Here is a 26558-nt window from a genome sequence, read left to right on the forward strand (position 1 = left end):
ATACTGACGAAGCAAAAACAGGTTTTTAGAAATTGTTGCTACTTTATTAAACATAACACTAAAATATTACATTTACATAAGTCTTCAGAAGCTTTACTCAGTACTTTGTTGAAGCACCTTTGGCAAAAATTACAGCCTTGTGTCTTCTTGGGTATGATGCTACAAACTTGGCACACCTGTATTTGGGAAGTTTCTTCCATTCTTCTCTGCAGATCCTCTCAAGCTATGTCAGGTTGGATGGGGAGCATCGCTGCACAGCTATTTTCATGTCTCTCTAGAGGTGTTCGATCGGGTTCAAGTCCAGGCTCTGTCTGGGCCACTCAAGGACATTCAGAGACTTGTCCCGAAGCCACTCCTGTGTTGTCTTGGCTGTGTGCTTCAGGTCTTTGTCCTGTTGGAAGGTGAAACTTCGCCCCAATCTGAGGTCCTGAGCACTCTGGAGCAGGTTTCCATCAAGGATCTCTCTATGCTTCATTCATCTTTCCCTCGATCCTGGCTAGTCTCCCAGTCCCTGCCGCTGAAAAACATCCCCACAGCATGATGCTGCCACCACCATGCCTCACAGTAGGGATGGTGCCAGGTTTCTTCCAGACATGACACTTGGTATATAGGCCAAACAGTTCAATCTTGGTTTCATCAGAAAGAAGAAACTTGTTTCTTTACCTGCCTTTTGGCAAACTCCAAGCGGGCTGTCATGTGCCTTTTACTGAGGAGTGGCTTCCGTCTGACCACTCTACCATAAAGGCCTGATTGGTGGAGTGCTGCAGAGACGGAACTCTGGAGCTCTGTCAGAGTGACCATCCGGTTCTTGGTCACCTCCCTGACCATGGCCCTTCTCCCCATATTGCTCAGTTTGGCCGGGCGGCCAGCTCTAGGAAGAGTCTTGGTGGTTCCAAACTTCTTCCATTTAAGAATGACGGAGGCCACTATGTTGGGGACCTTCAATGCTGCAGAACTGTTTTAATATCCTTCCCCAGATCTATGCCTCAACAAAATCTTGTCTCTGAGGTTTACAGACAATTCCTTTGACATCATTGCTTGGTTTTTGCTCTGACATGCACTGTCAACTGTGGGACATTATATAGACAGGTGTGTGCCTTTCCAAATCATGTCCAATCAATTGAATTTACCACAGGTGGACTCCAATCAAGTTGTAGAAACATCTCAAGAATGATCAATGGAAACGAGATGCACCTGAGCTCAATTTCAAGTCTCATAGCAAAGGGTCTGAATACTTATGTAAATAAGGTATTTCTGTTTTGTATGTTGTATACATTTGCAAACATCTCAAAAAACCTGATTTCGCTTTGTCATTATGTGTAGATTTATGAGGGGAAGAAATAAATGGAATACTTTTTAGATTAAGGCTGTAACATAACAAAATGTGGATAAAGGGAAGTGGTCTGAATACTTTCTGAATGCCCTGTATATAGGGGATATAACCATCTCTGCAGATTATTTTGCAAAGCGACAGAATCATTAGATCACTTGTTATGGTACTGCCCATATTTAGCTTGTTTTGGTCGCAGATTCAGGAATGTCTGAAAAATTGCAACATTTACTTGGTGCTAACTCTGCAAATAGCACTGCTGGGTGAATTGAAAAGTCATAGTCAATTGATCAATAGTATAATAATACTCTTAGCAAAAATGTGACTTTTTTAGATGCAATCTGTAGAAGCTATGAGAATAGGAAGATTCAGATATTTTGTGAAACATGACAGTGGAAAAATATATGGCAGCTAGAAATCAAACTCCAAGGTCTTCAGAGATATATTGGAGGGGTTGAGGGTAGCTAAAGGCTGGGACTAAAAACAAACAAAAGATAATTAATATATGTACTGTGTCGGGGCCTCCCGGGTGGCGCCGTGGTTAAGGGCGCTGTATGGGAAAATAATAAAGAATGAATATATATATATATATATATATATATATATATATATATACACACACACACACACACCAGTCAAAATTTTGGACACCTACTCATTTAAGGGCTTTTCTTAATTTTGACTATTTTCTACATTGTAGAATAATAGTGAAGACATAAACTATGAAGTAGCGCACATGGAATCATGTAGGAACCAAAAAAGTGTAACACACTTTGCACATTCTTGGCGGCAGGTAGCCTAGTGGTTAGAGCGTTGGACTAGTAACCGAAAGGTTTCAAGATCAAATCCCCGAGCTGACAAGGTAAAAATCTGTCATTCTGAACAAGGCAGTTAACCCACTGTTCCTAGGCCATCATTGTCAATAAGAATTTGTTTTTGACTTGCCTAGTTAAATAAAGGGGACATTTTTTTTCTTCTCGCAATCAACTTCAAATGGAATGCTTTTCCTACAGTCTTGAAGGAGTTCCCACGTATGCTGAGTACTTGTTGGCTGCTTTTCCTTCAGTCTGCAGTCCAACTCATCCCAAACCATCTCAATTGGGTTGAGGTCTGGTGATTGTGGAGGCCAGGTCAACTGATGCAGCACTCCATCAAATAGCCCTTGCACAGCCTGAAGGGGTGTTGGGTGTAATGTCCATTGCTCGTGTTTCTTGGCCCAAGCAAGTCTCTTTTTATTATTGGTGTCCTTTAGTAGTGGTTTCTTTGCAGCAATTCGACCATGAAAGCCTGATTCACGCAGTCTCCTCTGAACAGTTGATTTTGAGATGTCGGTTAATTGAACTCTGTGAAGCATTTATTTGGGCTGCAATTTCTGAGGCTGGTAACTCTAATGAACTTATCCTTTGCGGCAGAGGTAACTCTGGGTCTTCCATTCCTGTGGCGGTCCTCATGAGAGCCAGTTTCATTTCAGCACTTGATGGTTTTTGCTACTGCACTTGAAGAAACTTTCAAAGTTCTTCAAATGTTCTGGATTGACTGACCTTCATATCTTAAATTAATGATGGACTGTTGTTTATTAAAGCTGTTCTTCTCAAAATATGGACTTGGTCTTTTACCAAATAGGGCTGTCTTTGGTATACCACCCCTACCTTGTCACAACACAACTGATTGGCTCAAACGCATTAAGGAAAATAATTCCACAAAGGAACTTTTAACAAGGCACACCTGTTAATTGAAATGCATTCCAGGTTACCTCATGAAGCTGGTTGAGAGAATGCCGAGTGTGCAAAGCTGTCATCAGGCAAAAGGGTGGCTACTTTGAAGAATTTCAAATATAACATATATTTTGATTTGTTTAACACTGTTTTAGTTACTATATGATTCCATATGTGTTATTTCATAGTTTTGATGTCTTCACTATTGTTCTACAATGTAGAAAATAGTCAAAATAAAGAAACTCTGGAATGAGTAGGTGTCAACTTTTTACTTGTACTGTATGTGTGTGTATATGTGTGTGTGTATGTGTATATATATATATATATATATATGGAAATGATGCAGACAATTACATAGATAGAAGCCACAATATACTGTACAGTATCTACAATATTAATGCTGATCTACCCTCTAAAAAATACAAATAAAATAACAATCAACACTAAGGTTACTGCTAGCGTGGATGTCATTATATATTTTTCATGTTATACCCTCACGGAAATAGCAGGTGCAAAGTTTCTAGCTGTGGGCATTCTGGTCCACTTTCTGGCTGTGTACAGTCTGGTCCAGTTTCTGGCTGTGTACAGTCTGGTCCAGTTTCTGGCTGTGTAGAGTCTGGTCCAGTTTCTGGCTGTGTACAGTCTGGTCCAGTTTCTGGCTGTGTACAGTCTGGTCCAGTTTCTAGCAATGGGCAGTCTGGTCCAGTTTCTAGCTGTGGGCAATCTGGTCCAGTTTCTGGCACTGGGCAATCTGATCCAGTTTGTAGCTGTGGGCAATCTGGTCCAGTTTCTGGCATTGGGCAATCTGGTCCAGTTTCTGGCTGTGGACACAGATACATGGGAACACATCTCCAGTGCTGCTGTGCTATTCTTTGTAGTCTCATTGAAATCAACTATCTCCATATTGGTCTACACATTTCTTTACATGTCATTCTCCCATACTCTTATGGCATCAGGGGTGATGTGATAACCCAAGACCCTCTCACACATAAATTAAATGAATGGGAAAGAAAGACAAAACCACTGATTGAGTACAGGCAGTAATGAGAAGCAACTAATTCCCTGAAATCCTACGGTTCCCTTTAGATAAGCGGAGGAGTCTGACGGGAGAAAAAGCCAACCCAGTCCAATTAAGTTTGCCTAATTACTGAAAGGCCAATAACTGACTGTTTCATTCATTTTCCAACTAAGACCAGGCAAAGAGAAGTGTTAGAAAAAGACTTGAGCCACCGCTTCAGACAAGTAAACTCTCAATGACACAGGTTTCTGCCTGTTCATGTTGAATGACGTTCCATTCTGTTAGATTCTCAGCTGGGTACACTGGCCGTCTGTCCATTTTAGATGATGTAACAGTCTCTCCCTCTCGCAGATGGGTACACCACTGATGACATCGAGTTCTACTGGAAAGGTGATAATTCAGTGACTGGGGTGGAGAACATCGAACTGCCCCAATTCTCTATAATAGACTACCACATCCAATCCACAAAAGCAGTGTTTGCTACAGGTAACAATCTGATTACTAACCCTTACAAGAGTGTATTATTAATTAAAGTTTCTGATGTTCCACTTAAGAGTGTCTAACGTTAGAGAGTGTGGCAGATTGTAACTGCCACATAAGCACCGGGTAGAAGTTCTCTCAGGCACAGAAAATAGGATAATCTTACCCCTAAATGCTAAACTGACCTTAGTTCAGCGTCTAGTGGGAAACTTCATCCTACTCCGACGTGAAAACTGTGTTTGGTCTCCCAGGCTCCTACCCGAGGCTCTCTCTGAGTTTTAAGCTGAAGAGGAACATTGGCTACTTCATCCTACAGACCTACATGCCCTCAACCCTGATCACCATCCTATCCTGGGTCTCCTTCTGGATCAACTATGACGCGTCTGCGGCCAGAGTCGCTTTAGGTCGGTGTCTTTGGGTTATTCTATGGGTTGTCCTTGTGGAGGGGTTCAATAAAGAGTCACGTCTGAATGTCTTTAGTAGCTTTGGGTTACCAGATGTAGGCATGTGTTGTACTGCCTTCCAGGCAGGCAGAATGTGCCCCTTCACACAGCCGAGCAAATACTTCTAGTTATAGTGAGTCCCTCGACGGACAGTCCCCACGGCAGTGTGTACTTGCACACAGCCTCTTAGGTAGAGTGTATATTTACACATTTCCCTTCTTGGCAGAGTGTACCCTTACACAAAGCCCCCTAGGTAGAGTATACTTACACACACACAGTTCCCCTTAGGCAGAGTGTACACCAAGGTTATTTTAGTAAACTGAAACTAAAAATTAACTAAATCATTTTGGCTACCTAGCTAATACGTATTCACAATGATTCCTAAATCATTGCTAAGAATAGTGAAAATGACTGCAGTTTCTACTGGTCATTGTTTTCAGGATGGTTGTATTGGTGCTATCTAGGTACCAAGATAAAGCTAGCTAGCTACTCCAGAAGTTGCGGTCGAACAAATAATGCTTTATTACCAACGCGGTTTTGTAAACACAATGTTCGTGGCCAGTTTTTGCTTGTTTGCAGACTTTTTTGTACAGCTTTTACAGTGCTACTGATAGTAGTGGTGGTGCTTGGCCTGCACGCGCAAATTCAGAACACGTAACATTCTATAATAGAACTGTGTTATTTGACATGTCAAATTAAAAGCTTATTTAACACGTGAAGTAGTGTTATCGTCAAATAGTGTTATTTGACGTATCTTTTTTGACATGCAAAGACCCAAACGGCATTCCATAGTATGTTGTGAAGCTAATAGCAGTGATGCTATTACTGTAACTCCGGTAGGGCAACATCTGAACAATAGCGCACTTGGTAACGTTAGTTTGTACCGGTGCTCGACTAGTAAAGAAATCACCCACGACAGAGAACGGTTGATTGTTAAGGGCAATGAATTCCATTATCTTGACGTTAACCCCTTTGAGTTGTCTAGCTGAAATTTTCTTACTCTTTCAAATGACTGCTCGACTTGTTGACTACTCGATCCACACAGCAGACATTGTGGGCTAGGTTCGGAATGCTGTGTTGCACGTGTAGTGCAACATTTTAAGTGGCGTCATTATGTCATGTACCTACGTTATATAAGTATTCACGTCAGTTTTGACATCAGTTTTTGACATTGCCGTTAAACTAGACATCGGGCCGATACCGATGTTGGCATTTTTAGCTAATATTGTCCGATTCCGATATGTTCAGCGATTTATATTGTGCGTCCTTAATTAATACCATTTTAAATGTAGATGTTTTTTGCATTGGATATGTTTACCATATCATATGGAGACAAACATTTTACCTTATCATAAGTAGACATAATTGCAAATGATTAAATCCTTCCAATGGAAATAAAACATTTTAAAAATGGTTACGAATTGAACTTTAATTAAATGAGTTGACTCTTCACATGGGATGATTTCACTGAACAACAAAAGAAAGTGAATATTGAATGATCCACAATGATCCATCACATCTCCCAAAAACATTTTCAACATACATCTGTAAAATGATAGTCTAGACACTAAAGCTTTGGTCGTTCCTCTCTCAGGCTTCCATGTCTTCTTCCTGGACCTCCTCAATGTCCACTCTGAGGCCTCATCTTCACTGTCACTTTCCAACCTTGTTGAGGATGGCTCGTTGTCGGGCTCAAAAGGCCTCGAATTTGCCCGGATGGCCACCAATTTTTCAACCCTTGTATTGGTCAGCCTGTTGCGTGCTTTGGTGTGTGTGTGTGTGTTCCCAAACAAGGACCAGTTGCGCTCTGAGGCAGCTGATGTTGGTGGGATTTAGAGGATGATGTAGGCAACAGGGGAAAGAGCCTCAGATCCATAAAGTCCCTTCCACCAGGTGGCTGATGAGATATGTTGGCACGGCTGCCATATTGCATCTCCATCCCAAAGCCCTTGCTTGGAAGTGTACATCGCCAGACTGCCAAGAACCTTGCCCACATTCAGGCCAAGGTTGCGAGACACGGTAGTGATGACACCATAGGCCTTGTTGATCTCTGCACCAGACAGGATGCTCTTGCCAGCACACTTGGGGTCCAACATGTACGCTGCGGCGTATATGGGCTTCAGGCAGAAGTCTTCACGCTTTTTGATGCATTTCAGGACTACAGTTTCCTCTGCTTGGAGCAACAATGAAGTGGGCAGGGAAGTAAGAGAATAAATCTGTACATCTGCAAGCAGAGACTGAACATCAGACAGGATGGCATTGTCTCCCTCAATCAGTGCAATAGCTACTGCTACAGGTTTCAGGAGTTTCAGGCTGCTTACTACTCTCTCTCAAAATGCATCATCCAGGAGGATCCTCTTGATGGGTTTGTCCATATCGGCAGACTGTGATATGGCCATTTCTTGGCGATACTCCTTCCCCTCCAGGAGACTGTCAAACAAGATGACAATACCACCCCAACGGGTGTTGCTGGGCAGCTTCAATGTGGTGCTCTTATTCTTCTCACTTTGCTTGGTGAGGTAGATTGCTGCTATAACTTGATGACCCTTCACATACCTAACCATTTCCTTGGCTCTCTTGTAGAGTGTATCCATTGTTTTCAGTGCCATGATGTCCTTGGAGAGCAGATTCAATACATGAGCAGCACAGCCAATGGGTGTGATGTGAGGGTAGGACTCCTCCACTTTAGACCAAGCAGCCTTCATGTTCGCAGCATTGTCTGTGACCAGTGTAAATGCCTTCTGTGGTCCAAGGTCATTGATGACTGCCTTCAGCTCATCTGCAATGTAGAGACCGGTGTGTCTGTTGCCCCTTGTGTATGTGCTCTTGTAGAATACTGGTTGAGGGGTGGAGATGATGTAGTTAATTATTCCTTGCCAACCAACATTCGACCACTCATCAGAGATGATTGCAATACAGTCTGCTTTCTCTATGATATGCTTGACCTTCACTTGAACTCTGTTGAATTCTGCATCCAGCAAATGAGTAGATAAAGCATGTCTGGTTGGAGGGGTGTATGCTGGGTGAAGAACATTCAGAAATCTCTTCCAATACACATTGCCTGTGAGCATCAGCGGTGAACCAGTTGCATACACAGCTCGAGCAAGACATTCATCAGCATTTCTCTGACTACGTTCCTCCATTAAGTCAAAAAAATGTCTGATTCCAGGAGGACCATGAGCTGTTGTTATCGATAAGGTGTCTGATTCATCAAGTTGAGGGACTTTTGTCAGAGGTTGCTTGTTGTGAGCGCTGAGGGAACTTTATGCACTTGGCCAGATGATTCTGTATCTCTGTGGGATTCTTCACATATGATTTGGCACAGTATTTGCAAATGTACACAGCTTTTCCTTCTACATTAGCTGCAGTGAAATGTCTCCACACAACAGATAGTGCTTGTGGCATTTTCCTGTAAAGATTTGAAAAAAATTAGAAAAAATAAAATATACAATTCAATGTACAGATAGTTAGTTAGATTAAACAACTCCTTTGTAAGATACATGTTTTAAAATGGAACATGTATGGAATTAACACCTCAATTAGCAGGCTCAATGTTTTAAAATGGAACATGTATGGAATTAACACCTCAATTAGCAGGCAAGCTAAAAACCCAGATGGTAGCAAAAACTAACTAGCGGAAATTGTAGCGGCAGGGTAGCCTAGTGGTTAGAGCGTTGGACAAGTAACCGGAAGGTTGCGAGTTCAAACCCCCGAGCTGACAAGGTACAAATCTGTCGTTCTGCCCCTGAACAGGCAGTTAAGTGAACTGTACACATAGATATATGACAGTGAACCCACTGTACACATAGATATATGACAGTGAACCCACTGTCATTGAAAATAAGAATTAGTTCTTAACTGACTTGCCTAGTTAAATAAAGATAAAATAAATAAATAAAATGTGATTTAAACACACTTTGCTACTATTTACTAGTTAATAAAAAAAACTAATCTAAAAACACAAAACAAAACGAATCTAACCTTGGTGTACACTTACACACAGCACCCTAGGCGGTATGCATCCATGCACACGGACACACACAGCCCCAAAGGCACAGTTAAGGGCTACCTATTCATCCTCCAAAGCACAGTGATTCTTTAGGTGCTTACTACCTCATCCAATATGGGGTTCCTTGCAGCCACGACATGGAGGTCAGAGATGAATCCTGAAATGCTCATTGTCATCAAGGTCGAGTGTACACACAAACACACACCCCTCAGCAGAGTGTGTCCTTGTGTCCTCACATGCATGGTTGCCCTACCCCTGAGGCAGTTTGTACCCTTACAAAACACACAGTGGACTAGCTACTGACTCATTGGTGAGCATCAGTGATATAACCTGAGTTTAAGGTGAGAGCTGAAATGTACCAAAGCAAAGAAGCAGAGAACGTTATCTGTGGAACAACTAAATAATCAGTAAATAAAATTGAGGCATTACAAGGAGGCGTTAACATAGCTAGCGAAGAAACGGTTGCTAACTAACTGTAAACGTGTAAATATTTCACGCCACAGTTATTTAAGCTAGCTAGAGCTACTGATGCTGCTATATTTTTGAGCAAAATACCATAACGCTGCTTCCGATCTTTGTTCCTGCCTACAAAAAGGGTGGCTCCAGTTTTGTTAACATTTTGCTGTTTGAAGTATCAACTTTCACAAGTTATTGGGTTTAAATAAAACACATACAGCATACACAGACACTGCATTAGCTTTGAATGGTAAGTGGTTGCATTCTCCAAGTATTTCACACTCTTCTGTCAGCTTGTCTACTGTTTATAGTGTGCATACTGGCAGGCTTACAGTTATCAATATGATGACACGCTTGGGGGTGTGCTTTACCCAATGATGCATAGTAAACCCCAGATGCATATATACAATGCATGGATATACTTTTGTGTGTGTGTGTGTGATAGATATATATATATATATATATATATATATATATCTATGTGTACAGTTGAAGTCGGAAGTTTACATACACATAGGTTGGAGTCATTAAAACTAGTTTTTCAACCACTCCACAAACTATAGTTTGGCAAGTCGGTTAGGACATCTACTTTGTGCATGACACAAGTAATGTTTCCAACAATTGTTTACAGACAGATTATTTCACTTATAATTCACTATCACAATTCCAGTGAGTCAGATGTTTACACTAAGTTGACTATGCCTTTAAACAGCTTGGAAAATTCCAGAAAATTATTTCATGGCTTTAGAAGCTTTTGATAGGCTAATTTGCACAATTTGAGTCAATTGGAGGTGTACATGTGGATGTATTTCAATGCCTACCTTCAAACTAAGTGCCTCTTTGCTTGCCATCATGGGAAGACCTCAGAAAAAAATTGTGGACCTCCACAAGTCTGGTTCATCCTTGGGAGCAATTTCCAAACACCTGAAGGTACCACGTTCATCTGTACAAACAATAGTACGCAAATATAAACACCATGGGACCACCCAGCCGTCATACCGCTCAGGAGGGAGACACGTTCTGTCCCCTAGAGATGAATGTACTCTGGTACCAAAAGTGCAAATCAATCCCAGAACAACAGCAAAGGACTTTGTGAAGATGCTGGAGGAAACGGGTACAAAGTATCTATATCCACAGTAAAATGAGTCCTATATCGACACAACCTGAAAGGCCGCTCAGCAAGGAAGAAGCCACTGCTCCAAAACTGCCAATAAAAAGCCAGACTATGGTGTGCATCTGCACATGGGGACAAAGATTGTACTTTTTTGAGAAATGTCCTCTGGTCTGATGAAACAAAAATAGAACTGTTTGGCCATAATGACAATCGTTATGATTGGAGGAAAAAGAGGGAGGCTTGCAAGCTGAAGAACACCATCTCAACTGTGAAGCAAGGGGGTGGCAGCATCATGTTGTGGGGGTGCTTTGCTGCAGGAGAGACTGGTGCACTTCACAAAATAGATGGCATCATGAGGTAGAAAAATGATGTGGATATATTGAAGCAACATCTCAAAACATCAGTCAGGAAGCTTGGTCGCAAATGGGTCTTCCAAATGGACAATGACAACAAGCATACTTCCAAAGTTGTGGCAAAATGGCTTAAGGACAACAAAGTCAAGGTATTGGAGTGGCCATCACAAAGCCCTGACCTCAATCCCATTGAAAATTTGTGGGCATAACTGAAAAAGCATGTGTGAGCAAGGAGGCCTACAAACCTGACTCAGTTACACCAGCTCTGTCAGAAGGAATGGGCCAAAATTCACCCAACTTATTGTGGGAAGCTTGTGGAAGGCTACCCAAATCATTTGACCCAAGTTATATAATTGAAAGGAAATGCTACCAAATACTAATTGAGTGTATGTAAACTTCTGACCCACTGGGAATGTGATGAAAGAAATAAAAGCTGAAATAAATCATTCTCTACTATTATTCTGACATTTTACCTTCTTAAAATAAAGTGGTGATCCTAACTGACCTACGACAGGGAATTTGTACTAGGATTAAATGTCAGGAATTGTGAAAAACTGAGTTTAAATGTATTTGACTAAGGTATATGTACCTTCCGACTTCAACTGTGTGTGTGTGTGTGTGTGTGTGTGAGATATATATATATATATATATGTATATATATATATATATATATGTATATATATATATATATGTATGTATGTGTGCACCCTTTCAAATTAGTGGATATGGCTATTTCAGCTACACCCGTTGCTGACAGGTGTATAAAATCGGTTAACACAGTAATCTCCATATACAAACATTGGCAGTAGAATGGCTTTAAGGAAGAGCTCAGTGACTTTTCAATGTGGCACTGTCTTAGGAAGCCACCTTTCCAACAAGACAGTTTGTCAACTTTCTGCCCTGCTAGAGCTGCCCCGTTCAAATGTAAGTGCAGTTATTTTGAAGTGGAAACGTCTAGGTGCAACAACGGCTCAGCCGCGAAGTGGTAGGCCACACAAGCTCACAGAACGGGACCACCGAGTCCTGAAGCACGCAACGCTTGAAAATTGTCTGTCCTCGGTTACAACACTCACTACCGAGTTCCTGGAACCAATGTTAGCACAAGAACTGTTCGTCAGGAGCTTCATGAAATGGGTTTCCATGGCCAAGCACACAAGCCTAAGATCACAATGCCAAGAGTCGGCTGGAGTGGTGTAAAGCTCCCCGCCATTGGACTCTGGAGCAGTGGAAACACATTCTCTGGAGTAATGAATCACACTTCACCATCTGGCATTCTGACAGACTAATCTGGGTTTGACGGATGCCAGAAGAACGCTACCAAATTAGACTGTAAAGTTTGGTGGTGGAGGAATAATGGTCTGGGGCTGTTTTTCATGATTTGGGCTAGGCCCCTTAGTTCCGGTGAAGGGAAATCTTAACGGATAACGCTACCTGCCCAAATGCATAGGGGCAACTGTAAAGTTTGGTGGATGAGGAATAATGGTCTGGGGTTGTTTTTCATGTGAAGGGAAATCTTAACGCTACAGCATACAAGGACATTCTAGACGATTCTGTACTTCCAACTTTGTGGTAACAGTTTGGGGAAGGCCCTTTCCTGTTTCAGTATGACAATGCCCCAGTGCACAAAGCGAGGTCCATACAGAAATGGTTTGTCGAGATCGATGTGGAAGAACTTGACTGGCCTGCACAGAGCCCGGAACACAACTCCATCGAACACTTTTGTGGTGAATTGGAATGCCGACTGCAAGCCAGGCCTAATCACCCAACATCAGTGCCCGACCTCACTAATGCTCTTGTGGCTGAATGGAAGCAAGTCCCCGCAGCGATGTTTCAACATCTAGTGGAATGCCTTCCCATAAGAGTGGAGGCTGTTATAGCAGCAAAGGGGGACCAACTCCATATTAATGCCAATGATTTTTGAATGAGATGTTGGACGAGCAGATGTCCACATACTTTTGGTCATGTAGTGTACCTGCAAAAATGTGGCATTTTGTCCTTTAAGTATAATGTGGAAATGATTGTGCATGGCTGATTATAATATGAGTTTGTTTCTTACTTTACATGTTACTCTTACATGAGTCTCACGCCTAAGTGAGTAATATACTTAATTGTATACAGTTCATACATGTAGCCTACATGGGTGTAGATAGTTTTGTAAACCAAAGTCTAACAAATCTATTAGTCTTATATACTGATGTCGTTATTTTGATCTAACAGTTTTGTGTAGACCAAACATTGTATGTATAGACTAAAACAATGCCTAAACGAACAGTGATCTTCCATCTTGTGATCCCAGTTCACATATCTAATGCAGTAACGCAGGGCACATTTTTACATCCATCTGTTTGTATGAAGTGAGCAGTTGTGAGATGAGGTGAAGTGTATGAGCAGTGAGTGATTGGAATGCCTGTGTGCTGAGCCATGTTGAGTTGGGTCAGCTTGTTCTTGTTAACTCCCAAGAGTCAGTGTCACAGTGAATGTAGCATTGTGGCTGAGTGACAACTTCACACCAAGGCACTATCTAGTTGTACATTGCTCTTCTGAGAACTGTCACTTGAATACAATATAACACTGTTCTGGATCTATGCTTGTCCAGTGTTTTCGCCTGGAGCTCAGAGGTGTCATGCATGTGACGGGCACTGATGACAACTGTCATTTGGCATTTTCACAGGTAAATGTAAATAAGGTATGTATCAGGTCAACGTAGGTAACATATTGGTATGCACTACCTTCAGACCGAAGAAATTGTTTTTTCCCCCCTTGTTCCCACACCTTGGTTTAATACAGAGACAATAATATGAGTGGTATACATTCTGACCTTGTTCCCCATGCAGAAGTCCATGCATTTAGAATGCAGCTTGGGACTGGATTGAATTATCGAGATCATCAAGTCATGTAGAGGTCTTTTCCACATCCTTGTTTCTATGATACCCAGAAGTCTCCCATTTCTTAGGGTACGTGTCTTGAAAGACAAAAGCCTGTGCACCGTGTATAGGAGCTTAAGATCCCTCATCTAAACCTTAAACTAACCATGACTCTGAGCCATTCCTTCCTTTCCCTTCCTCCCCCAGGCATAACCACTGTGCTGACCATGACCACCATCAACACCCACTTGAGAGAGACTTTGCCCAAAATCCCCTACGTCAAGGCTATAGACATCTACCTGATGGGCTGCTTCGTGTTCGTCTTCCTCGCTCTGCTGGAGTATGCCTTTGTCAACTACATCTTCTTCGGACGGGGGCCTCACTTGCAGAAAAAGGTGGCTGAGAAAGCAGCTCAAACCAATAACGAAAATAAGAGCAGATTGGAGAGTAACAAAGTGCAGGTAGGAGTGGGGGGTCTCGCAATTCGATATTCAAAGTCTCTGGCATATGAAAATCAACAAAAAAGACGAGTTGGCATAAATGTTTTCCAAACTTCAAATGATCAAAGCTCAAAGTCTGTTGTGTTCTGTAATATATTGTGACCTCACTTCCTTGTCCCCATCTCCCTCACCAGGTGGACGCCCACGGCAATATCCTCCTGACCAATCTGGAGATCCGTAACGAGATGGGCGGGATGGGGGGCATGGCCGGGATGACCGGGGCTGAAATGATAGGGGCTCTCAACGACCCGCGGGCCACCATGTTCTCCTACGACAGCGCCAGCATACAGTACCGTAAGCCCATGGCCAGCCGAGATCTGTACGGTCGACCGGCCCTCGACCGGCCAGTCGGCCACAAGAAGAGTCGTTTGAGGAGGAGGGCGTCGCAGCTCAAAGTCAAGATCCCAGACCTGACGGACGTCAACGCCATAGACAAGTGGTCCCGTGTCATCTTCCCTATCGCCTTCACCTTCTTCAACTTGGTCTACTGGCTGTACTACGTCCACTAGGGTGCGTGGCTATTCCCGCTAGAGGTTTGTTTAGCTAGCTAGGTTCTTGTACAGCAAGGGTAAAAGAGAGGGGAGTTAAATTCTGCCCAGTTTGTATGACTTCTGTTTGAGGAATGCGAGGCGAAGCGGATGTCTTTTCAATGTAAATACAATTTATTATATGATATAAATAAATAAATAAATATATATATATATATATTAAAATATATATATATATTAAAATATATATTAAAATATATATATATATAAAAAAGAGAAGTATAATTTAATAAATTCTCTCACCTTTTTGCTGTATTTATCCGTACAAAATAGAAATAGTGAAAATTAGTACAGAATTAAGAGGCGGTGAAGGTGTTCACCTGCATTTGTAAGTCTGAACTTTGTGCCAAAAATGGACTTTGGTGACTTCATTGTTACTCTTAGGCTGCAACTGCATTTTATTTATTAAGAAATCCTGTTCTCACCTTATTTCCTCTCAGCCTCTGCATGTGGTCCGTAAACACAACTTTTATTTGCTTCTAGAGAGAAAAAAACATTGCAAAAACTGTGGGTAATAACAAATACAATTTTCTCTTAGTTAAACCCTATCTTGTTATTGAAGCAAATCCTTGCTGAGTAAAACTTCATCTTGTGGTTTAGGAAGTCCTTGTTTGGTTGAACTCATCTCTGTGAATAAGGTAGTTCTCATTTGTTTTAACTATGAGTTAAAATATTCAAAGTTCATCCTCAATTAAGTATTTACTCTTCCTCCCATGATTAAGGCAGTTCTCATTGTGTTGAGTCCACACCTTGTGACTAAGGCGGTATTCAGTGAGTTGAAGAACATGCTACTTTGCATGTTCTTAATGTGTGACTTGATTTTGTTGGTTAATGCTAGATGCATGTGTGCTTACCGGCTTTTTGCACTGTAAAACAAAGCCCGTTTTCTTTCCTTTGTATGAAACCTTAGCAAAGGCTCCATAGTTGAGCCTACATGTATTACTGTATGCTTTTGAACAATCATTGCATTTAGGGTAACTACAGGACAGAAGTGAATTGGAAATCAACTAATCTTAAAAATCAAAATTTGTTCAAATTTGTATCTATTCTCACAGCGTCTGTGAGCATGTAAAATGTAATTTTCTTTAAAAGAAATCAGGTAAAGAATGACTTATGATGTCACCATGCTTTCGAAACCACATCAAAATGCGCAAGCCCTGATAATACATGCTGTAGATGGTTGAGCCAAGTGCAGCCAACACAAAATCTCTGTTCAAATACACAGTACTGTACAGCATATTTGCACATAGTATAGTAACCTATAGTGCAGCTCGGCTATTCAAAAAGTTATATGTTAAATGGCAAACACAAGTAGATATATTAACATTAACATTATACTAAATGATCTCCACTCATAAACGCCTTGGCCTCTGTGAAAACTGTTCCAGCATCAGAAGAACTGGCATAGCATAAAACGGGATATTCGACAGCTATAAGATTTGCCATGGAAATCCTTTGGCCTCATTGCTTTGGTGCATAAAAAGAACAGGAGTGGTGCGCTGAGGTTATTTACAGTGCCTTGCGAAAGTATTCGGCCCCCTTGAACTTTGCGACCTTTTGCCACATTTCAGGCTTCAAACATAAAGATATAAAACTGTATTTTTTTGTGAAGAATCAACAACAAGTGGGACACAATCATGAAGTGGAACGACATTTATTGGATATTTCAAACTTTTTTAACAAATCAAAAACTGAAAAATTGGGCGTGCAAAATTATTCAGCCCCTTTACTTTCAGTGCAACAAACTCCCTCCAGAAGTTCAGTGAGGATCTCTGAATGATCCAATGTTGACCTAAATGACTAATGATGATAAATACAATCCACCTGTGTGTAATCAAGTCTCCGTATAAATGCACCTGCACTGTGATAGTCTCAGAGGTCCGTTAAAAGCGCAGAGAGCATCATGAAGAACAAGGAACACACCAGGCAGGTCCGAGATACTGTTGTGAAGAAGTTTAAAGCCGGATTTGAATACAAAAAGATTTCCCAAGCTTTAAACATCCCAAGGAGCACTGTGCAAGCGATAATATTGAAATGGAAGGAGTATCAGACCACTGCAAATCTACCAAGACCTGGCCGTCCCTCTAAACTTTCAGCTCATACAAGGAGAAGACTGATCAGAGATGCAGCCAAGAGGCCCATGATCACTCTGGATGAACTGCAGAGATCTACAGCTGAGGTGGGAGACTCTGTCAATAGGACAACAATCAGTCGTATATTGCACAAATCTGGCCTTTATGGAAGAGTGGCAAGAAGAAAGCCATTTCTTAAAGATATCCATAAAAAGTGTCGTTTAAAGTTTGCCACAAGCCACCTGGGAGACACACCAAACATGTGGAAGAAGGTGCTCTGGTCAGATGAAACCAAAATTGAACTTTTTGGCAACAATGCAAAACGTTATGTTTGGTGTAAAAGCAACACAGCTGAACACACCACCCCCACTGTCAAACATGGTGGTGGCAGCATCATGGTTTGGGCCTGCTTTTCTTCAGCAGGGACAGGGAAGATGGTTAAAATTGATGGGAAGATGGATGGAGCCAAATACAGGACCATTCTGGAAGAAAACCTGATGGAGTCTGCAAAAGACCTGAGACTGGGACGGAGATTTGTCTTCCAACAAGACAATGATCCAAAACATAAAGCAAAATCTACAATGGAATGGTTCAAAAATAAACCTATCCAGGTGTTAGAATGGCCAAGTCAAAGTCCAGACCTGAATCCAATCGAGAATCTGTGGAAAAAACTGAAAACTGCTGTTCACAAATGCTCTCCATCCAACCTCACTGAGCTCGAGCTGTTTTGCAAGGAGGAATGGGAAAAAATGTCAGTCTCTCGATGTGCAAAACTGATAGAGACATACCCCAAGCGACTTACAGCTGTAATCGCAGCAAAAGGTGGCGCTACAAAGTATTAACTTAAGGGGGCTGAATAATTTTGCACGTCCAATTTTTCAGTTTTGGATTTATTAAAAAAGTTTGAAATATCCAATAAATGTCGTTCCACTTCATGATTGTGTCCCACTTGTTGTTGATTCTTCACAAAAAAATACAGTTTTATATCTTTATGTTTGAAGCCTGAAATGTGGCAAAAGGTCGCAAAGTTCAAGGGGGCCGAATACTTTCGCAAGGCACTGTATTTATTTGGATTTCAATGAATTTGTTCACTTCCCTGTAATTATACTCAAACCTGATGATCAATTGTATGAACCTGAACAATTCCCTGTAATTCCCACTTGATTCATTGCTGGTTTCATTGCTATTGTAGAAAAGGCTGTACCAGAATGGGTACTATATCAGTTCAACAAAACAAATAAGATAAGTAGTTATAGCCTTGTAACGGTGTAATTTGGTAGCATTAAAGGGCAGCAATTAGTGTCACAATAGATGCATTTAGTAAGCTTATAAAGTATGCTATGTGGCTGTAAATTAGATTATGTTGGACTCTATTACATCCTTTGGAACCTTACAATTTGGATGATGGGGAAAAAAGCTAAACTGGCCTCGGCAGTATTCTAAGCAATCCTACCTTTTATTAACACAATGATAATATCATGCAGTTCTTTCTGTTTGGCAGGCCATGTTACATTCAGATCTGGCCAGTGAATGTCTACGGCTCTCAGATGATGACAATTTCTCACATTTGAAACTAAAATATCTTCATTTTTCTAAATACACAATGATAGTGTTTCTTTCCCTTTATAATATAACAGGGTACTTTACCATGGCTAAAATGCTTTTGCTCATGACTATTGCTTTGCTTTGCTATCACAATGGCCAGTGACTATTTTGATGTAACTACTTTATTATTATAATAATGGGTGGATTCCAAGTAGACATGTGAACTGCTTGTGTTATCAGGGCTTACAAAAAAAGCTAAACCAGATAGGCTTCTCTACAGGACACAATAAGTAGCAGTGTGCTCTCTTCTCATGGCTAAATATTGTGCCTTTAACAAGAATCTCAATATTTTCACAGGGTTTAACTTATCTTATAACTAGTGTGTAGAATTTAAAAGAAAGAACTTGTACTTTTTTTAGAGAAGAAGAAGAAATGAAACTGTGGTCAACTAGACTGAGACTGACTTTTATGATGCTCTAAATACATATTCAAATTAGATAGTGGTCAGACATTCCAGCATTTATGATGACAATCTGTAAATTCAATGCAGAAAATGTCCTGCAAGTTTGGTTCTGTTGCTGTTACTGTCATTGTTTTCAGGTGGAATGGAATTATATGGACTGGTGAAAGAAAACATTGGCTTTCCACTCAGCAAAGACTCGCTTAACAGATGGAACGTGTTTTCTTGGGACGGCCATAGCAAAATGGAAGCCTTAACAACTGGCTTCCCTCAAGCTTCCAAGGGATAAGGAAATGTACTGAACTCTATTGTGTAAAATTACTGTAAAAATTATTCTGATGCTCTATATGTGCTCTCGTGTGTAAAGGAGAGTGTGTGTTTCTGTGAGAGTGTGTGTTTGAGTGTGCTAGGGTGTTTGTACTGCGAGCATGTGTTTTTCTGCTTGGTAACGTGTACAAGCGAGCATTTGCGACTGGGAATGTGTGTGCAAGTATGTTTGTGTCTGCGTGTGAGAGAACATCTTCGTACAAATCCTTTGTTTGACATTGTAAGGACTTTGATCAAAATAGAATTCAAATAAAATAACTGACATCTCACCAACCCAATAAAAGACTGAGCTTCACTCTCATTTAACAATATTAACTGCAAAAGTGGCTTAGTTTGTCTGCGATATAGTGCCGTTTTCTAAACTGTATCTTCAATTCAGTGCTAAAACTTGAAGCCTGGGAGACTTAACTTGAACTTCCACTGGTATTCACCCATTCTGTACTGGCATATTTAGAAGTACATTTTTATTCTCCTCAAGTGATCTAAGATAAAACTCAAGCTACTGAGCAAAGAGGAATCCGTCTCTCCACGATTACTTATTTTTTTTTGCAAAATCAACAATTCCCTGCATATTATGCGAGGGCTTGCAAATTTGACGAATCACCGAACTATTTCTGCATAAAACAGTAAAATCATCGCAGTATTATTGCATGAACCTGACTCAACACCTCAGTACAAAGAAAGAAGGCTTGCACTTTCAACCAATCACCGCATAATATGGTTAATTGAAGCGACACGTCAACAAACCTTTTCCCTTGTCTGCACATTTTGGCGACAAATTGGACAAAATCACTGCATATTGCCATGCTGAATTGCTGCAGCAAAATAACGCATATTTGTACGCAAATATCACAAAAACATCCTGTGGAATCATACAAAGATAGAGTAATGACAGACCAGTTAGTAGGGCCTTGCATTGTAGTGCCAATCATAAAAAATCAGACTGGCTGCCATCTAATCTACTGTAGGGGCACGGCTATGACACAAACGTCACCATGTGATAACGATCCACAGTTACTCAGAGTTTACGAGTTTTGGATTTAATTGCCTTTATTCCACAAAGTGGGCAGTGTGTGTGTGTCCGAAACCATGTGACAATTTTGGGATTGGTCTTCAAAATAAAGACTTCGGACATTTTTACCTTTATTGCATTGAGAGGGGAAAAAAGGTATTTGTTTTTATGGCCTATGTAACATATCAGCGCAGTTCAGTTTGCATGGTTACCATGACCTATTAGGACAGCCTCATGAGGACAATAACATAAGCTGCGAGATGATCAAATCATAAGCAACATTTGGCAGGCCGTTTGGACACTTCTATTAAACAAGCTTTAGGTCGGCACGTTCTGGTTTTTGCGCTAACACTACACTGCTGATTCAAATGATCAAAGCTTGATGATTAGTTGATTATTTGAATCAGCTAAAACCAGGCATTTTGCTTCTGGTTGTGTGTGTGCGTGCGCTTTCAGGCATTTTGCTTCTGGTTGTGTGCGTGCGCTTTCAGGCATTTTGCTTCTGGTTGTGTGTGTGCTCGTTCAGGCGTTTTGCTTCTGGTTGTTTGTGTGCTCGTTCAGGCGTTTTGCTTCTGGTTGTTTGTGTGCTCGTTCAGGCGTTTTGCTTCTGGTTGTTTGTGTGCGCGTTTAGGCATTATGCTTCTGGTTGTGTGTGTGTGCGCGTTTAGGCATTATGCTTCTGGTTGTGTGTGTGCGTGCGCTTTCAGGCATTTTGCTTCTGGTTGTGTGTGCGCGTTCAGGCGTTTTGCTTCTGGTTGTGTGTGTGCGCGCGTTCAGGCATTATGCTTCTGGTTGTGTGTGTGTGCTCGCTCGCACATTTAGACATTATGCTTCTAGATGTGTGTGTGTTTTCCAGGCATTATGCTTCTGGTTGTGTGTCTGTGTGCACGTTCAGGCATTATGCTTCTGGTTGTGTGTGTGCGCGTTAAAGCATTATGCACCTGGTTGTGTGTGTTCGAGCGTTCAGGCATTATGCATCTGGTTGTGTTTGTGCGCTCGTTCAGGCAATATGCTTCTGGTTGTGTGTGCGCGTTCAGGCGTTTTGCTTCTGGTTGTGTGTGTGCGCGCGTTCAGGCATTATGCTTCTGGTTGTGTGTGTGTGCTCGCTCGCACATTTAGACATTATGCTTCTAGATGTGTGTGTGTTTTCCAGGCATTATGCTTCTGGTTGTGTGTCTGTGTGCACGTTCAGGCATTATGCTTCTGGTTGTGTGTGTGCGCGTTAAAGCATTATGCACCTGGTTGTGTGTGTTCGAGCGTTCAGGCATTATGCATCTGGTTGTGTTTGTGCGCTCGTTCAGGCAATATGCTTCTGGTTGTGTGTGCGCGTTCAGGCATTTTGCTTCTGGTTGTGTGTGTGCGCGCGTTCAGGCATTATGCTTCTGGTTGTGTATGCGTGAGCGCGTTCAGGCATTATGCTTCTGGTTGTGTATGCGTGAGCGCGTTCAGGCATTTTGCTTCTGGTTGTGTGTGTGCATGCACGTTCAGGCATTTTGCTTCTGGTTATGTGTGCACGTTCAGGCATTATGCTTCTGGTTGTGTGTGTGCGCGTTTAGGCATTATGCTTCTGGTTGTGTGTGTGTGCGCGTTTAGGCATTATGCTTCTGGTTGTGTGTGTGTGCGCGTTTAGGCATTATGCTTCTGGTTGTGTGTGTGTGCGCGTTTAGGCATTATGCTTCTGGTTGTGTGTGTGTGCGCGTTTAGGCATTATGCTTCTGGTTGTGTGTGTGTGTGCGCGTTTAGGCATTATGCTTCTGGTTGTGTGTGCGCGTTCAGGCATTTTGCTTCTGGTTGTGTATGCGTGAGCGCGTTCAGGCATTATGCTTCTGGTTGTGTGTGTGCGCGCGTTCAGGCATTATGCTTCTGGTTGTGTGTGTGCGCGCGTTCAGGCATTTTGCTTCTGGTTGTGTATGCGTGAGCGCGTTCAGGCATTATGCTTCTGGTTGTGTATGCGTGAGCGCGTTCAGGCATTTTGCTTCTGGTTGTGTGTGTGCATGCACGTTCAGGCATTTTGCTTCTGGTTATGTGTGCACGTTCAGGCATTATGCTTCTGGTTGTGTGTGTGCGCGTTTAGGCATTATGCTTCTGGTTGTGTGTGTGTGCGCGTTTAGGCATTATGCTTCTGGTTGTGTGTGTGTGTGCGCGTTTAGGCATTATGCTTCTGGTTGTGTGTGTGTGCGCGTTTAGGCATTATGCTTCTGGTTGTGTGTGTGTGCGCGTTTAGGCATTATGCTTCTGGTTGTGTGTGTGTGTGCGCGTTTAGGCATTATGCTTCTGGTTGTGTGTGCGCGTTCAGGCATTTTGCTTCTGGTTGTGTATGCGTGAGCGCGTTCAGGCATTATGCTTCTGGTTGTGTGTGTGCGCGCGTTCAGGCATTATGCTTCTGGTTGTGTGTGTGCGCGCGTTCAGGCATTTTGCTTCTGGTTGTGTATGCGTGAGCGCGTTCAGGCATTATGCTTCTGGTTGTGTATGCGTGAGCGCGTTCAGGCATTTTGCTTCTGGTTGTGTGTGTGCATGCACGTTCAGGCATTTTGCTTCTGGTTATGTGTGCACGTTCAGGCATTATGCTTCTGGTTGTGTGTGTGCGCGTTTAGGCATTATGCTTCTGGTTGTGTGTGTGTGCGCGTTTAGGCATTATGCTTCTGGTTGTGTGTGTGTGTGCGCGTTTAGGCATTATGCTTCTGGTTGTGTGTGTGTGCGCGTTTAGGCATTATGCTTCTGGTTGTGTGTGTGTGCGCATTTAGGCATTATGCTTCTGGTTGTGTGTGTGTGTGCGCGTTTAGGCATTATGCTTCTGGTTGTGTGTGCGCGTTGAGGAATTATGCTTCTGGTTGTTTGTGTGGGCACGTTCAGGCATTATGCTTCTAGTTGTGTTTGTGCGCTCATTCAGGCAATATGCTTCTGGTTGTGTGTGTGTGCGCGTTTAGGCATTATGCTTCTGGTTGTGTGTGTGTGCGCGTTCAGGCATTATGCTTCTGGTTGTGTGTGTGTGCGCGTTTAGGCATTATGCTTCTGGTTGTGTGTGTGTGCGCGTTTAGGCATTATGCTTCTGGTTGTGTGTGTGTGTGCGCGTTTAGGCATTTTGCTTCTGGTTGTGTGTGTGCATGCACGTTCAGGCATTTTGCTTCTGGTTATGTGTGCACGTTCAGGCATTATGCTTCTGGTTGTGTGTGTGCGCGTTAAAGCATTATGCACCTGGTTGTGTGTGTTCGAGCGTTCAGGCATTATGCATCTGGTTGTGTTTGTGCGCTCGTTCAGGCAATATGCTTCTGGTTGTGTGTGCGCGTTCAGGCGTTTTGCTTCTGGTTGTGTGTGTGCGCGCGTTCAGGCATTATGCTTCTGGTTGTGTGTGTGTGCTCGCTCGCACATTTAGACATTATGCTTCTAGATGTGTGTGTGTTTTCCAGGCATTATGCTTCTGGTTGTGTGTCTGTGTGCACGTTCAGGCATTATGCTTCTGGTTGTGTGTGTGCGCGTTAAAGCATTATGCACCTGGTTGTGTGTGTTCGAGCGTTCAGGCATTATGCATCTGGTTGTGTTTGTGCGCTCGTTCAGGCAATATGCTTCTGGTTGTGTGTGCGCGTTCAGGCATTTTGCTTCTGGTTGTGTGTATGCGCGCGTTCAGGCATTATGCTTCTGGTTGTGTATGCGTGAGCGCGTTCAGGCATTATGCTTCTGGTTGTGTATGCGTGAGCGCGTTCAGGCATTTTGCTTCTGGTTGTGTGTGTGCATGCACGTTCAGGCATTTTGCTTCTGGTTATGTGTGCACGTTCAGGCATTATGCTTCTGGTTGTGTGTGTGCGCGTTTAGGCATTATGCTTCTGGTTGTGTGTGTGTGCGCGTTTAGGCATTATGCTTCTGGTTGTGTGTGTGTGCGCGTTTAGGCATTATGCTTCTGGTTGTGTGTGTGTGCGCGTTTAGGCATTATGCTTCTGGTTGTGTGTGTGTGCGCGTTTAGGCATTATGCTTCTGGTTGTGTGTGTGTGTGCGCGTTTAGGCATTATGCTTCTGGTTGTGTGTGCGCGTTCAGGCATTTTGCTTCTGGTTGTGTATGCGTGAGCGCGTTCAGGCATTATGCTTCTGGTTGTGTGTGTGCGCGCGTTCAGGCATTATGCTTCTGGTTGTGTGTGTGCGCGCGTTCAGGCATTTTGCTTCTGGTTGTGTATGCGTGAGCGCGTTCAGGCATTATGCTTCTGGTTGTGTATGCGTGAGCGCGTTCAGGCATTTTGCTTCTGGTTGTGTGTGTGCATGCACGTTCAGGCATTTTGCTTCTGGTTATGTGTGCACGTTCAGGCATTATGCTTCTGGTTGTGTGTGTGCGCGTTTAGGCATTATGCTTCTGGTTGTGTGTGTGTGTGCGCGTTTAGGCATTATGCTTCTGGTTGTGTGTGTGTGTGCGCGTTTAGGCATTATGCTTCTGGTTGTGTGTGTGTGCGCGTTTAGGCATTATGCTTCTGGTTGTGTGTGTGTGCGCATTTAGGCATTATGCTTCTGGTTGTGTGTGTGTGTGCGCGTTTAGGCATTATGCTTCTGGTTGTGTGTGCGCGTTGAGGAATTATGCTTCTGGTTGTTTGTGTGGGCACGTTCAGGCATTATGCTTCTAGTTGTGTTTGTGCGCTCATTCAGGCAATATGCTTCTGGTTGTGTGTGTGTGCGCGTTTAGGCATTATGCTTCTGGTTGTGTGTGTGTGCGCGTTCAGGCATTATGCTTCTGGTTGTGTGTGTGTGCGCGTTTAGGCATTATGCTTCTGGTTGTGTGTGTGTGCGCGTTTAGGCATTATGCTTCTGGTTGTGTGTGTGTGTGCGCGTTTAGGCATTATGCTTCTGGTTGTGTGTGCGCGTTGAGGAATTATGCTTCTGGTTGTTTGTGTGGGCACGTTCAGGCATTATGCTTCTAGTTGTGTTTGTGCGCTCATTCAGGCAATATGCTTCTGGTTGTGTGTGTGTGCGCATTTAGGCATTATGCTTCTGGTTGTGTGTGTGTGCGCGTTCAGGCATTATGCTTCTGGTTGTGTGTGCGCGTTGAGGAATTATGCTTCTGGTTGTTTGTGTGGGCACGTTCAGGCATTATGCTTCTAGTTGTGTGTGTGCACGCATTCATGCATTATGCTTCTGGTTGTGTGTGTCTGTGTGTGTGTGTGTGTGTGTGCGCGTGCACATTTAGGCATTATGCTTCTAGTTGTGTGTGTGTTTTCCAGGCATTATGCTTCTGGTTGTGTGTATGCGCTCGTTCAGGCATTATGCTTCTGTTTGTATGTGCGCATTCAGGCATCATGCTTCTGGTTGTGTGTGTGCGTTCTGGCATTTTATTTCTGGTTGTGTGTGCGCGTTCAGGCATTTTGCTTTTGGTTGTCTGTGCGCGTTTAGGCATTTTGCATCTGGTTGTCTGTGTGCGCGTTTAGGCATTTTGCTTCTGGTTGTCTGTGTGCGCGTTTAGGCATTTTGCTTCTGGTTGTCTGTGCGCGCGTTTAGGCATTTTGCTTCTGGTTTTCTGTGTGCGCGTTTAGGCATTTTGCTTCTGGTTGTCTGTGTGCGCGTTTAGGCATTTTGCTTCTGGTTGTCTGTGTGCGCGTTTAGGCATTTTGCATCTGGTTGTGCTCAGGCATTATCCTTCTGTTTGTGTGTGTGCGCGCGTTCAGGCATAATGCTTCTGGTTGTGTGTGTGCGCGCGTTCAGGCATAATGCTTCTGGTTGTGTGTGTGTGTTCAGGCATTATGCTTCTGGTTGTGTGTGTGTGTGCGCGCACTCGTTTAGGCATTATGCTTCTGGTTATGTGTGTGCGTGCACGTTCATGTATTTTGCTTCTGGTTGTGTGTGTGTTTAGGCATTTTGCTTCTGGTTGTGTGTGTGTTCAGGCATTATGCTTCTGGTTGTGTGTGTGTGTTCAGGCATTATGCGCTCGCGCATTTAGGCATAATGCTTCTGGTTGTGTGTGTGTGTGTGTGTGCCTGCTCGTTCAGGCATTATGCTTCTGGTTGTGTGTACGCGCATTCAGGCATTATGCTTCGAGTTGTGAGCGCGCATTCAGGCATTATGCTTCTGGTTGTGTGTGTGCGTGCGTTCAGGAATTATGCTCCTAGTTGCGTGCTCGATCAGGAATTTTACTTCTGGTTGTGTGTGCGCACGCGTTTAGGCATAATGCTTCTGGTTGTGTGTGCGCGCACGTTCAGGCATTATGTTTCTGGTAGTGTACGTGCGTTCAGGCATTATACCTCTGGTTGTGTGTGCTCGCTCGTTCAGGCATTATGCTTCTGGTTGTGTGTGCGTTCCCGCGTTTGTGTTCAGGCATTATGCGCTCGCGCATTTAGGCAT

The 26558-nt window shown here is 42.8% G+C and overlaps 2 protein-coding genes across 2 annotated transcripts in view; both read left to right on the plus strand.

Annotated features, from left to right (window-relative positions):
- LOC110505676 (gamma-aminobutyric acid receptor subunit beta-1) overlaps window positions 1-19517 on the plus strand; it is a 57519-nt gene extending 38002 nt beyond the window's left edge. Inside the window, exons 6-9 of the mRNA XM_021585057.3 lie at window positions 4415-4549; window positions 4795-4947; window positions 13990-14243; window positions 14417-19517. Of these exons, the coding sequence (XP_021440732.3) occupies window positions 4415-4549; window positions 4795-4947; window positions 13990-14243; window positions 14417-14791 (917 nt within the window). The 3' untranslated portion in view covers window positions 14792-19517. The remainder of the gene's footprint in view (window positions 1-4414; window positions 4550-4794; window positions 4948-13989; window positions 14244-14416) is intronic.
- LOC149972110 (uncharacterized) overlaps window positions 1-26558 on the plus strand; it is a 395887-nt gene that overhangs the window by 206135 nt on the left and 163194 nt on the right. The window lies entirely within an intron of this gene.

The sequence above is a fragment of the Oncorhynchus mykiss genome, chromosome 25 (assembly GCF_057628025.1).
Source record: "Oncorhynchus mykiss isolate SJ-2025 chromosome 25, ASM5762802v1, whole genome shotgun sequence".
Lineage (NCBI taxonomy): Eukaryota > Metazoa > Chordata > Actinopteri > Salmoniformes > Salmonidae > Oncorhynchus > Oncorhynchus mykiss.